General features: G+C 39.6%; 1 protein-coding gene across 1 annotated transcript in view; it reads left to right on the forward strand.

Moving 5' to 3' along the window:
* The first annotated feature begins 525 nt into the window (after nt 1-525).
* LOC128443840 (alpha-1,3-mannosyl-glycoprotein 4-beta-N-acetylglucosaminyltransferase C) overlaps nt 526-15,473 on the forward strand; it is a 57,826-nt gene continuing 42,878 nt past the window's right edge. Inside the window, exons 1-3 of the mRNA XM_053426015.1 lie at nt 526-580; nt 1,610-1,726; nt 12,396-12,487. Of these exons, the coding sequence (XP_053281990.1) occupies nt 1,689-1,726; nt 12,396-12,487 (130 nt within the window). The 5' untranslated portion in view covers nt 526-580; nt 1,610-1,688. The remainder of the gene's footprint in view (nt 581-1,609; nt 1,727-12,395; nt 12,488-15,473) is intronic.

Consider the following 15,473-nt stretch of genomic DNA (forward strand, 5'->3'; position numbering starts at 1 on the left):
TATGGGGTTAGTGCTTGCTTTATCTTCATTTATTTTGTTCATTTCAGTGGAATTAAATGCAAGTTACCAAAAAAGGATAAAAAACACTTATACTTACATAGATTCAATAAACAGAATAGAAGCAGACAGACAAATCTGCCAGCAGAGGGCCCTGAGAGTGAGAAGTCGAAAATCTAAATAAATACAGCGTCATTACGAACAGGCTAGTTGTTATTAATTGTTAATGGAACCTAAATCAGCAGCTGCCTTGGACGCTGGACATGTCAGGTTTACTGTCACTACTCTGGACTTCACACATCACAGGTGCAGGTCAAATGACACTCTAACTTTAGGAACATGATAAAATAAATTACTTTTACAAATAACTTTAGTTTGTATAGTTATTATTATGTATAAGCACCCAGCTTTTGGTGGGGAGGAGCTGGAGCCCAGGACTGCTTACTTGCTACCGAATATCCAAGGTCACGTAGGCGGAGAGTGAAGGCCTGTACGCAGCTAACATGTAGACTGTGTATAGGGGATCCATAACCTGGACAGGATCCACAACCTGGACAACTGACCAGTTCATCACAGGCCTACAGTAAGTACAGTATTATAACAGCGCAGTATTCTTTAAGTTAATGATCTGATCAAATTAATTTGTCTAATTCATCTCTATTATTATCATTTTATCCATCAAACATTATGAAGATGTTTGTTATAAAGCATTTGACAGAAGAATAAAACACATTAAAGCAGAAATATTTCCAGTCCGGTGTCTGCACTGAAGCGCTAACTAACACCATTAATAGCTTTTCATCTACTTTACAGGAGCAGTATTAAAGTATATGGTTGAAGAAGAGTCACAAGTGCTAGTAAACAGCTTCTACTGATGGTTGTGAAACTACATTTATTATTTATTTGATTAAAGTGAAAGATCTGTGTCCCTTTTCCACCACCGCACACAGGTACGTCTTACTGTGGAGCCACAGTGTTAAGAACAAGACTGTTATTCCAGTGCAATAATGAATTGAGACTTGAAGGGCAATATTTTAAATTATGCATTTGAATCTGTTGTTTGTAGTTTGTTTTGATTTTGTGTTTGGTTTTCCTATTGGATTATACTGAGTCTATCCTCATTAGTTTGAATTTAGTCATTAGCTAACAAACATTAATTAGGGCAGTGAAATTACCCTTTTCATTATCACTATTATCACTTTGGGTGCCCTGGCGGTCACATCTTCCCAGCTCATATCCGGCTTGGGACATTTAGTTTGCTGAATGTTTTGGTTGTCTTGTTTTCTGTCGAATCTCAACTGTTGACAATGCTCATCCCCAAACAACAATTACCAAACTCTGAAAAACAATTTGCATGCATGACTAGTAAATCTTGATCCGGATGTTTGAGAGGCAAAGTAATGCATCAAAATCCCTGCATTACAATTATTTGAGGATCCGATCAAAAATTGTCGTAGATCAATTCATAGATTAATCTCTCTTCTGCATATCAAGAGGACCTCAGGGTCCTTACCCTGAAGGTAAGAGACTGGTGTGGTGTTGGCTAAAACTGTTAAGTATCTGTTTTCAGTGAGGTGTTAGATTCATCACTGAATAATTTATTTCATTTCAGAAAATGTGACTCCGGGATTGAGCAGAGAGGGATTTCTGTCCGGTACTTCAGGTGCAGAGGAGAGTGTCACGTCACGCCCATGCTGCCACCTTTCATCTGGTTTCACCGGGTTAAAATGTGAGTAGCAGTTCACTGAATATTTAGTCACACTGTGAACTCTTGCAGTCCCTCAAATTATAGGTCATGAAATATTCAGACCTCCCGTCTGTGGGGATGGAGCAGAAGCGAGGCATCTGACAGGTGATAGGATGACAGAATTTCCCTTCAGCATTGCATTCTGCATTCACCTTTTATACTGGCGAGGCTGACATTAATGGCCACCCTTCACGCCTTTCAAGCATGTAATTATGGTGCAGGCAGATAGAAAAATGGTAATTGGCAGTTTGGAGAGTGGAACAATGTAAATTAATGAACTGATATTCATCATCTGTGATAAAAATACCAGTGAAATAAGTGGGACCGTGAAAGTATAAGTCTCTATTTGACCTTTTAATCAAATTGGAGTTATCTGATGCTTCCGTCCATGCTTATCTGGTGTTACGAGTTATATATATTTGTATATAAAAGCAACTGTCAAGTACACAAAATAGCAGCTCTGCCAGCTGGCGAGTAAATCTTGGGCGATCAAAATCTCATAGCTGCATCCAATGCATAAAAATATCATTACACCGAACCTGCTGCTGAGGCAATAAAAGCTTTACTGATGTATAGCATCTCCGCCAAGGAGGATACGTTTTCAACTTTATTTGTTTCTTATATAAACTTATTGCCAAAAACTTGGTCAGTGATGGATGGTTGGCTTTGTTAATGGTAGCTTGTGGTTTGGGTAAGGGAAGAACCCATTAAATGTTGGTCCGGATCGGGAGTAGGGGTGGGGGTGGGGGGGTCCAGGAAATTATTTTTCACTTTATTTAACATTGTTAGGATGTTTGGCAACAATATAGTTGATCTTTCAGAAAACAATGTCGATGAATAAACCAGGTACATTAAGGAAACTGATATCTATGAGCATGTGCAATTTAGTGCAGCTTGATTGAATTTGAGGGGACTGTTGGGACTTGGCAGAGGTATTCGCGCTGAGCTGAGTGCTATTCTAGTTTGTTGGTTGGTTTGTATGATTGTTTACAATCATACAAACCAACTGATTTCCATACATTTTGTGGATAGGTGGGGTAAGACACAAAGTAGAACCCATTCATTTTAGGTGCAGATCCAGGAATCACTTTCTTTAACATGGCGAGGCATTTTTCAATATTTTTTATGATTTCTCTGAGAATAAATCATACATCTTAATGATACCTATAAGTGTGTGAAATTATTTAGCTTGATTGAATTTAAGCAGACTGTTGGGCCTTTGCGTAGGTATGAGCTCTACTATTTAAACCTGAAAATCGCAGTTTAAACAAAATCAAATGTGTAAATACTAAATAAGGTATTTTTTTCTAATATCAACACGTAGAAATATTCAAAAACCTTCAAACAGGTTTTATATTCTCACATCCATCCAGACGTACAAATCCCTGTGTTTGTAACCCACTGTCCCACTGTTCTATATTTAACTTACAATGATGATAGAAATTAGGCCTGTTAAATGTCTTCTTAGTCCCACATGTCAACAGTGGGTGGTTAATGGCAGCATCAAATCTGTTGTGTGTATTTTAGAGTGGGAAACATGCCCGCTAAAAATAGAGGATTTTACTGGCCTGTTCTCACAACCTTTTATGACTAATTTTGACTTACCTCCCAAAAGTTAGCTTCATCTGAATTTTTCAGACTCCCAACAGTGTTTGAGGGAATTTTTTTTATTCTGTGACTGCAGAGATTTTTTTTAAGTGGATCTAAAAATGTAGCCTTTGTAACAGTTATCAAGATTTCAGGCTGTCAATACAGCCTTTGCACTTGCATTGGAAAGAGAAGGCAAATGTTGAAGCGTCAGCAATTAAATTAACCTCCCTGTATGGTTCCTGGATTCCAAAGCACCTCTTAGATGATTCACATATTCTTTATTGCATTAATTTACCCATCCATTCATTCAGTCAGAGACTCTAGGTTAGTCTGTTAGGATGCAGATAAGTTAGGGTACCTGCAGTGGCATTGTCTGTGGAGTGAACATTCCCTCTTCCTCCTTTTCTGTCGTGCTGCTGTCAGTGTCGGCCGCTTCACCTTCATTACACCCCTTATTACATGTTTATAAAAAGCACATGTTGCCTTTGAAAACTGTTTGCTGGTACTGCTACAAAGACAAATAACAAAAAATCAAATAACTTCTAGTACATGGGGAAGTTTGCGACGAGATGAAAACCAGACACAGTGCACCACTGACGTAAATGCATTTTAAATGGGTGACTATGCTCCAGCTGTTCTAGACAAATCTGTATCCATTGTTTCAAGAGCAATTCATACCTTCATCTCAATTTAAAATTCTGCACCCCAAAAACATCTTAACACTCAAGACAAAGGACCAACAAGATTGTCAGAACAATAAATAATAAAGACAGATGAATAATTTCTGCTAGGTGAATCAATTCCAATTCAAAGTTTCTGACAAGCTAATGGATCGAGCTGAGGTCGTGGTGTTGATGTAAAGCGCTGCCAGCCTGGCAGAGGTGAGGAGAAAAATCTCAGCGCTGCTGCTATGATCCACTATGTTCTCTCTGTGATTGGAAATCTTTTGATGTATGGAGGAGATGAGGTGAAGTATTGACTTTTTTACCTCGCACAATCAGCGCTCTTATTGCAGTACCAATATTAATCATTCATTGCTTTCGGGTTTTGAATTAATTATTATTAATTAATTTTAGGTAGATAAAATAATCAGATCCTTAACTCCAAACCAATATTGCACTGTAAAAATCCTCAATTGCAAATCAAAATCCTGGAATCAATGGGGGTCCTCTCTATGGAGCTTGCCATGTTTGTTGTAGTAGCCAGACTGGACAAACAAAACACCCTTTAAGTTTTTATGAAAACTGAGGGTTACCAAAGGTTCTCTTTCTTGTTTGGAAAGGAGAGGAGGATGTGTTCAGCTGCCACATGAAACTTCACCACTTTATGTCACTAAAGTCTCCACACTGAACCTTTAAGGGAGGGGGGGGGGATAGAGCAAGCCTGTGGTTTGCAGTTGTGGTACCACCAATAACAAAGCACCTGGTTAAATAGTCTGGTAATAATCATCAACAGCGTCAGGGGAGAGCTACAACTATAAATAGTGTCCCTGTACTAGTGATTGGCTGATAAAGCCGAGTAATCAACAGCACAAAACACTATGTTGCCACACATAAAATGGAAAAACTCAACTTAAAAAAGGCAAACAGATTGCATTCCTGCACCAAGGCCCAACAGTCCCCTTCTCAAATCACATTTAAATTCACTAGATCCAGATTTGTATCAGTGCCCTTAACATGGCTGTTTTCATCAAGCTCCATGAATTATACTCTGAGAAATCAACGGAAAAAATTGAACAAACCCTATCTAGCAATGTTAAAGACATGAAAAGACAATATGTGGATCCACCCGCTGATCTGGATCGACACCAACATTTGATGTGTTCCTCCTTGCATCTCGCCTAGCCAATATTATGGAAAGTAGGTCAGTTGTTTTTGCACAATCCTGCCAAATAATAAACTAACATCCAAAGCAACAAACTAGAATGACACGCTACAAAAAGTGTCCTGGTTCTGCACCCACATTTAATGGGTTCTTCTCTGAACCATATCACATCCTTTCTACTAAAAATGCATCTAATCTTTCACTTGCTTTTGTGTAATCTCGATCACAAACAAACACTTGGGGTGAAAATAGAACCTCCTTGGCCGAGGTTCTTAAGAGCACTTCAGAAATGTTCTGCAGTACAGAACTTAAATGATTGTGCTTAGTTCCTTGTCTTTACTGATTATATATGAAAGAAAGAGCCCACAGTGCGAACACAGTGCAACAGAAAAGAGGTTTAAAACTTTACATTAGACTTCTTTTTTTTTTTTTAACTGTGGCTGTTACTATTTCTCTGGCTGCAAAGCTAACCATGCACCAAGTTGTCATCAGAGTTCTAACTTCGTTTGGCAGCTTAATATAATAAGATCTTCTTTCTAATATTAGAGGAAATGGCAATTTGCAGCAGCAAACTGCTTGAGAGAATTCCGTCTTTCCTTTTTTTCACCCTCCTGTACCTGCACTATTCTTAAGTGTCATCTGTCACCACCCCCAAAACGCTAACAGTGCTACTTTTAACTTTTGAAAGAATCAATTAAAACTAATTCTGACACATTCAGAGCTGCTTTTTCAGGAAGGAAAATCCATATTCATATTTCAGAGAGAAGAGGTCATGCAGCACAATGCCAGGAGACCACTCAGCCGTGAATGTCTTTCAGCGGGACTTTACTGTCTCATACATTTTTAATTGATTTATTCATCCATTCATAAGTTAGCTTTACGTGTCTCCAAAGCACACATGAATATCTAAAGTACACACCACGCCCCTGATGTATAATACATTCCCTTGTTGTATCAGTAGTCAGCTGACTATTGCTCATCATTATGGCTGCCAGAGGTTTCAGGTTGCTTCTCAGAGAAGCCGACAGGGAACTTTGGCTTTAATGAAGTCACTCCGGCTTGTTAACATTTGCTAATCGAGAGACATTTCTGTAGCATTGGTAAAAATGTAATTTTCATTTCTTAAAACCGGTCCCTTTGAAGCCTCTTTGGAATATCAGACCACAATGAAACACTTTTTGTATCACATTTGAGCCCATTAACTACAGACTGTATTCTCTTTACAGTCCACTTGATCATTTCTTCAAACCATACCTGCTCACTGATCATTAACTACATTCAGGTAGACACTGGTTTCAGCTCTTTTCACACTAGGAAAATCATCAATTTTTCATCAATCTTAAAACTGAGATGAAATATTTTAAATAGAACACACGGGCAACAGAGAACAGCTAATCCTGAAGTGTATTGATCAAAATCGTATGGTTTTATAAGTAGAACATTAACATTAACGGTACAGAGCTCAGATCTAGTTGTGGATCGGAGCAAAGGAAATCTGACCAAAATATTGCATCCAAGTTAAGTTGTTTAATGCTGAGGCCAATGAACAGACAGCAGACATAGTGTAACACCTAACAAGACAATAAGATGACTCTTGGTTAGAGCAGACTCACTAGTTCCCAGTAGGATAGAATTTCCACTACTCCTCTTTAATTTCCGCTTCATATCGAAGCTGCTGCACTTGAATTGGGCTAATGCTTCCAGGAGTATTGTAGCAGCAGGGACTCGGTGTAGGCTTGTGGTGTTACATGGTGTGATCTGAATGATTTAGGACTCTTACATTTTAAAACAGCTGCAGCACAGTTTCAGATACCCAAACACGACAACACCGAGAGCACTTCACGCCTTCAGCACGAGCGTCTCTGGTTCTGCCATTAATCTGTTTTTTCATGCCAAATTAGACCGAATCTCGCATGAGGACTTGGAAGCATGGAGAATATATGTAATCTACATTTTAAGGAGCCTGAAGGCTAATTATAATTGCAAATTTGAAGCTTGACTCCTGGCCCTCTTTCGGCACAGACCTAGTTTGAACTGATCATTAAAGGCTGCATCCAGTCAAAATTCACAATCCTCAGATCTTCTTAGTGAGAGCAGCTTGGTGTTGTGTTGCTATTTGGATTTCTGCATCTTACGTAGTGCAGTATACTTTTACATTTGCTGTCTTCATAGAATTTTTTTTTACTGATAGTGAGGAGAAGAAGTAAATATGAATTAGCCCCACTGAATGATAGGACTCCAACTGGTTATGAATTTAGGTTTTGTGGGGGGGCTTTGCATGTATGTTGAATGCTCCATCGAATAAAGTCTCAAGACTTTTGGATACATGTATAATATGAGATATATGTATAATTAAACACAAATATCAGCAGCCGATAGCTTGCCCCTCCAAGTGAAGCCAAAGCATCTCGATCACCACCTGGTGGCTGGCATTAGTATAGGTTATCAACCCCGCCTCCTCCATGTTTATGGATGGGACATGGAAACTGAAAAGTTAAAGTACACATTCAATTTTCTGTAATAATGGCTTCTGTCATTTTTAGTAGTTCTTAATACACTGATGTATGTTTGAGTGCTAATTTTCCCAATTAGTAAAATTTGTATTGGTTATTTGATCCTATAGAAATGTGGAGAATATAATATTGTCGGTACATTGCAAGCGTGAAGACTCCAAATGCGCAAGATGGCAGCGCTCGTATATGAGATATTTTGGCTTCATTTCTGGATAGTGGGAAGAAGTGGAGAACTGCGTCCATCTAGTCTATTATCAGTGCCAAATCTATAAAATACTATTTTCAAAAGTGGTTATACTTGAAAAAAAGCCTTCCATCAATAACTGTTCTGTCACACTTTTGGACAAACTGTCGTCAAATGCATTCATGTTTTAACTGTAGACATGAAATGTCATTTTCTGAAACTGTTTCTTACCATTGAATTAAAAAAATGATTGAAACAATGATTACTCTGCATGTGCTGCTAAATTCTTCCATTCTCATGCACTGGTCACATTATGACATGGAATTAGTTTAGTGAAACTTAAAATAATCACGAAGAAATTCCCAGCTCTGATTCAGGGGTCTGACAAAAGAGATACAAAATACAAATGAGGACATCTTAACTCTGAATTCAGCTTTTTATCAAGTCCAGTATAAGCGATGAAGACGAGTTGGGGGGGGGGGCAGAACGCTGGTTAATCAGCTGAGACTCAACGAAATAACTATTGCTGTGTGTGTCCCTCTTTTATCCAGATGTTGGCTGTGATCTTTATGTGTCAACTTAGATTGGAGGAGGAAGAAAAGATTTGTTTTCCCACTGTGGACTGAGATCCTTAAGAAAAAAGGACCTTGAAAATGCTTGAAGACACTGTTGGGTTGTGCTTCACAGATAAGCACCTTTAAATTCAGCCTGCTGCTGTGTCGTGCATCTGCCTCTTTAAGGCAGACAATTCAAATTAAGAGGCAGTGGGTGCAGACATGCTGTTTGTGACACCTTGTGGTGGAGAATGAGGGGGGTAGCGGAGATGGAGAGGGAGAGAGAGAGAGAGAGAGAGAGAGAGAGAGAGAGAGAGAGAGAGAGAGAGAGAGAGAGAGAGAGAGAGAGAGAGATCAAAGCAGAGGAAGAGACAGAGGAGGAGAAAGGAGGATGAGAGATAGCGGCTCTGCAGCGAGAGCAAGCTCCCTGCCTCCCTTTGCAGCGACTATTTACTCCACTTTCTCTGAGAGCCGGTTTTCTTCCCTCTGCGTGAGTCATGGAAGTGATTTAGGTGAGTGGAGCAGTGCGGAGCAGCAGGAGGAAGCAACAGATCTGCCTGAGTGTCCGCGCTGTGGCCAGGTAAGCTCACTCTGCATCTCTCTGGGTGTCGTTTTCACTGACCCGCTTGTCTCCTCTGAAGAGGAGCAAACAACTTCTTCAGAGTTTGGCTCTTGCTCCCTTCACCTCTTGTCCTTCTCACCATACGAACACCCCTCTAGTAGACTTCATCCTCCTCATTTGTGCGATCGGTGGATGGTTGGTTTGCTCAGGCGGGCTGTACAGTAGGACTGTGCAAAGTGTGGAAGCCGTGCTGGCAGTCTGAGCAGCGTTTACTGTCTCTGTATTGACAGGCGGCTCAGAGTGGCTGTGGGTTGGAAGAGGATGAGAGGGAGATGAGGCAAATCTCTGCTTGAGGGACCAGGAGGGTACCAGCGTCAGCGATAATGATCCCGATCTGCATGAGAAAAGATAATCATGCACAAGTAAGCCCTGGCTGCTTGTTGGATTTAATACTGCATATTTGTTGTTTGTTTGTTTCATTTTTTTGGGGGGGGGGGGGTGGGGGGGGGGGGGTTACCCTGTGTATCAGGATGAACAGGGAGCTGGATCTTACCCTGGCCATCCCTCCGTGCCCATGCTGACTGATGCGTGCAGGTCCGGGATTTACAGAAGTGTAAGAAGGCAGGTGATGAGAGAATTGTGGCTCAGCCCTCTCTGAGTGACAGCTGAGCTCTATCACAGCTTTTATCATGACTCAGCTGGTGACACATATCCCCGTCCCCTCAGCGATGTGGGAATAACCTGCCTGGATTAGAGTGATTTACTGTTGCTCCCCAGCAGCCTCAATGTGTTTGTGTAGGATTTGACCTATAATGGCACTTAATGGCATCATATGTTATTTTCCAAGAGGACACTGTCAAACGGGACACTGTCAGCTGACACATCCACTAGTAATATGGCAGTTGTTAATAATGTTAGCTCTCCTCATGACCCCCTCAAAACTACTACTGGCAGGGGTTGTGGACAAGAATTAATGGACCCTTTAAAATTAGAAATTACATTTATTGCCAACTGGATTTACCATCAGCAAGGACCTCTATCACTCTCTATAAAGGACAACTGCTGAGATTTGTTCATCTTTGTTGGACCACGATATTACCCTCAACAAAGCCCTTGATTGAACGTACAAAACATTAGGGCCATCTGCTTGGTATTGATCTCCAGCCCCTTTCTCCACATCTGTTGTCTCACAGCTTAGAAATCCTTCTCATTGATTTGTCTGCTTCTCTTTACCTGCATCTTCTCTGTTGTGATTGGTATAGATTTAACGAGGGGGAGTCGGTAAAGGATAATGGCTTTTACCTGGATTGACCTTAACCATGTTCCTCTTGGAGAGAGATAGTGCCGTGTTTTTAGCTTCAACATAACGATGTTCTCTTTCCCTGTGTGACTCTTCACATCTCTGAACCAACTTTTTTTAAGAGCTCATATTAAAGTTTCAGTGTTGCAGCTGGGCGAAACAGCTCACTGATCAATAAACAAGCAGCAACAATTCAGGGGGGGGAAGCAGTGCAGCCAGTTAACAAATGTAAAAGCTTCAGTTGAGTCAGGTTCACTTGAAAATCATTGTCTTTTTGTCAATGTCAAAACCATTGCATGAACACAGGGCTAAATTGGGGGTCAGTGACTTTAGACTTTCTCAAGGTGAAACAAATTTTGACCAAATAGTCCAAATTTCACGTGCACCTGGAGCACTTTAAGATCTGCTCATGCTCTTTCCAGATCACACAGATATGATGATTGCAAGAAAAAGACGCCACACCACCAACTTTAAATCTCTCCGGGTGAAAAGTCTGCATTGTGAATTCTGGCTTCACATGTTTGTTCTGTGCTTCTAAAATCTATCACTTTTTTTTTTTTGACATCTTGAAATCCTGCACATTTCTGATTTGCTCATCGTTATTAGCACCAATACTGATCTTGTTAAATGGGATCAGGAATCAGCCGAAATGTGACCACTGGACATTAAATATATTTTTTTGTCATTGTTACAAAGTAAGTCATTGTGTCCGTTTTCAGTCCAATCACGGTTGGTCACCAACTTGTTTTTAGCTTCACAGATCGATCGAAATTCTAATTAATAAAATTACCTATGCATTAAGATTTACAGATTTATTGAGCAAAAAGACAGCACTGGTTTTAGATCGATCATCATTGGAAGCAAATAACTGAAGTTGAGATATTAAAATCTGTATCAGGCCAGAAATAGTTGGAGCTTCACAGATGCGTATGAGTGATTGGTTGTGGTTAGAAGTTTGCACACTTTTAACAACACTCAACAGTGATATCACAGTATATTGACATACACTCAAAGGCACCTCTACATCCCTGCAGCAAGACAAGAGGTGACCTTGCACACAAAAACGTTGCCAGTGATCACAGACCACACACACACATCACATTTCCTTCCAAACATATTCAAAACGAAATACACATTCATAATGAGACAGGGAGGGAGGTTGAATTATAATCAAATTTGCTGTTAGTCAGCTTTAGGCAAAACAATGTTTATAGGGTTTCTCAAGTTAAAAGGTGCAGGACTGAGTAATTTAATATCAGCAAATCTACAACTATTATTTTCCTCCTGTTTATTTAAAAAAGAATAGAAAAAATTGTCGTAAAGAACCCATTGACATCAACACCATAACAATGGATTGTTTTATTTTTTTATTCTCTAGCCTTCAGATGTCTCGTCTGTCACCTTTTCAGTTTTCCTTACGACAAAGTAAAGTGATTAAGTGCGAAAAATATGGAAGGTGGGTGGACTGCCTACTTTTAAACAAGCAAAAAAAGTCTGCATGGCCATCTGCTCACAGAAGATTTTTATTTTAATCAGGGCTGTAGCCTCCCTCCTGCAATTTAGCATCTTGTGTTAAGAGCGAGCAGAACGCTCAGCACAACATGTTAATAACAGCAGATCCAAGCTGAAATCCGAGTGTGGCTTTGGGGCCATAAACAGATGCTGCATTCTACAAACTCGTCTGAGGATTGTTGCCGGTTAATCTGATTCACACTTGTTACACAAAGATTTTTTTCTTATTCTCTTTCATAGCTGTATGAATGACAGTGTGTTGTGCAACTTTTTCCAGTGAATAACAATAGAGTATACATATATTGGTTGTAAGTAACTCTATAGCATATGGTACTTAATTGAAAATGTACAAATATGCTGTAAGAAATCTGCCTACATATGGACTTCAGAGATCAGTGTCGATAATGAGCCGTTTTTTTCTGTGTAATCTCAGATGTAGGGAAAGAACATTTTCACTGGAGGGGGACCTGTTTGTGGGAATCTGAAGCTGGAGTCTGCTGAACATGCAGTCCTCCGTACTCTCTAATGGCCGTGCAGTTCATTAGGAGATGTGTGGGTGAAAATGCATTACAGTCTTTTGAGTTCTAAAAACTAAATGCATCATTTCCTCAGGCTTTCTCACTTCACGATTAGGAGTCCATGCCAATCTCCAGAGCCAACACAAGAATCCCCACCCACAACATTCAAACTGATCGCGTCAGCAGGTAAGAGTTTTAGATTGATAAGAAGAAATTATCAATTGTCAGATTATGAGGCATTTTCTCACATTTGGGTCAAATTTATTGCGATTTCACATTTTAATTATTGCCACCAGCAGCAACATGTCTCATCTCATAAATATATGCAAACTCCATAAACACACTTTGTGCTAAAACAATGATTTATGCGTCACAATGATTATAGAGGAAGAGAATCGTCATCAGGTGTTTCGGCTTTATAATCGCAAAAACACTAAAAGCCGAGCCTGAGGGTAAGCTGAGACTGAAGGTAAATCTGAGTGGATACTGTATTGTATGGCAGTACTATGAAAGACATGTAGATCAAACATCATTACCTCTATGCCTTTTTAAACTAAACCAAATACCTACTTTCATAGGCAGCAGAGTCAAAAGCTGTCAAATTGACGAAACATAAAATGTGGTTGCAATAAAAGTACGATAAAAAAGAATAAAAGAGTGAAAAAAACACTGAAGTACCAGAGTTACAAATCGCATGTTAAAAATGCTTTCCTATAAAATAGGTTATGAGTAGTGATTTAAAGACAGACATTTTGAACAACCTGCAAACGAGTTACTAAGGTTTAACTAAGGTATGTATAAAGTGCAATGCAATAGTCCAGATGTGAAAAGACAAAGGCAAGTATTAGCTTTTCTAAGTCTGGGCGAAAAAGAAATTATTAAATTTTTTGAAATATTTCGTATAAGGATATCATCAATCAATCAATCAAATTTTATTTGTATAGCCCGTATTCACAAATTACAATTCATCTCATAGGGCTTTAACAGGGTGTGGCATCCTCTGTCCTTAACCCTCAGCAAGAGTAAGGAAAAACTACTAAAAACCCTTTTAACAGGGTAAAAATACGTAGAAACCTCAGAGAGAGCCACATGTGAGGGATCCCTCTCCCAGGACGGACAGAAGTGCAATAGATGCCACGTGCAGGAAAACATCATCAAGATTAAAGTCTTCAAGATTAAAGATTAAAGTCTCTAGCAGCATTTGATGAGGGTAGACATCCCGAAGGACAACCCCAACATGACATGCCAAGCAGTCCCACTGCAATCACAGTCCATGGTCAGCAACCAGCAGGACCACGATCCACCATCCAGACCAGAATTGACATGTCTTTTGAAGTTCAGTTGAGAATCAAATTTGCCATCAGATTTTTTTAGCTGTTGTTTTAATATTGGTGTCCAGGGGACCGAGAAATGGTAGGAGTTTGTCTTCTAGCTGATCGGAATTGAAGATTATTATTTCTGTTTTATTTTAACTGAAGCAAGTTAAGTGACATCCACTCCTTAATGGCAGTGAGGCACTCTATTAGAACACTTGCACGGCTGACGTTGTCTGGCTTAAAATACAGGTAGATTTGGGTTTCATCGGCATAGGAATGATAGTATATCCCATTAAAATGGCTGATGATCTCTCCTCATGGGAGCTTGTACAGCGAAAATAGGATGGGACTAAGAATAGAGTCTTGTGGCACCACGGACATCAGTGGAGCCGAGGATGAGATGTTATTTCCAATGGAAATATTTACACTGTTACAGTGTGTGATGTTTTAGTTCTCCCCCTATTTTCATTCCTACCTACTTTAACCTACCTCCCTTCCTCTACTTCTTCTCTGGTAGCAACAGCGAGCAAACATGTGGCAGGTTTTCAAGTTAAAAGTCAAGATGTGAGTAAATGGAGAGCACTATAGCTTGGTTGTACGCATGACATAAGGCAATAGGTGTTGTTAGTGTCACAAGGGTAAACTCAATTTGTATCAAACACAACAAAATATGTGGTCACCCTGATGAAGATCATTGTTATAAGCACTGCAACATCACAAGAAATAACAGCAGCTTTTTGACCAGGAAAACCGGTCCTGTAGTTATTGAGTTCAGGTCCAAAGTAAGACACTAATACCTGTGCTCAAATGGATAACAGTAGCAGAGAATAAAACAAACGTATTTCCTGGTTGTGCTATTTATTACCAAAACATTTATCAGTTAAACACTTAAAATGAGGAAAAATATGAATGTGTTGTGATGTATGTCGTTTTAAGTGCACCAAAAGATTTTCTGCTGGTGCTCCTAATATTTTCAGTAAGGAGCACCACTGCTGGGGAAAAAGTTGGTCTGGAGCCCTGGAAAGATATCAGGGGTTCAGTGCATGACTGACAGCTGCTCAAAAGTCCAATGATATCAAACTATGAACAAAGTCTGAACTTGTATTTTGAAGTTCAGGATGAGGGTTAAAGGAAGACAAGATGTTTGTGGTCTCTTGTTGATCAGCTTTTTAATTTCCGATGTGTTTCAAAACTTTGTTCTGAACTTTGTTTGATCAGCCTCCCTCTAACGTTTGAAGAGGAAGGCATGCAGCAGTCCCACAAGGCTCAATTATCCCTCAGACTGATAACAACCTGGTAAGATTGGAGGCCGGGAAGGGAACAGGAACTAAAAGGGAGACTGAAATGGTAGGATTATCGTAGATTGCTTAATATTACCTGGCCTCTGATCAAAATACTGTGTTGGCAGGCGGAGCACATGATCCTCTTGATTTCTCTTGTTGATGCCAAAAACTGCTGGTTCTGTCTAGATGGCTGGGCGTGGAGAGACTGCTCCCAATGGAAACACTCGTACTACTGTAAATAGAAATGTGACCGCATGAATCACATTACAAGTAAAAGGGTCTTACAGTTTGTTATTTATATATTCATTGTATATATTGACTCCAGATCTCAGAGCTTTGTATTTCATTTCAATAACCAAATCCATCCTTACATTTTTGTCAATTGTCAAATGGTGGATATTCTCTTCTATAGAGACATATTCTGGACAAATGTTCTTCTTTCATCTTTTTCTCTTCTGAATGCAGGGGTCTGCAATGAACCTGCTCATAGTTCTCAGGAATGTAATTCGAATTTTAGATAAGACATTTTAACAAATTATGTCAACGTAAAAGACAAATTGGAAAGAAGTGCTT

This window comes from Pleuronectes platessa, chromosome 7, assembly GCF_947347685.1.
Source record: "Pleuronectes platessa chromosome 7, fPlePla1.1, whole genome shotgun sequence".
Classification (NCBI taxonomy): domain Eukaryota; kingdom Metazoa; phylum Chordata; class Actinopteri; order Pleuronectiformes; family Pleuronectidae; genus Pleuronectes; species Pleuronectes platessa.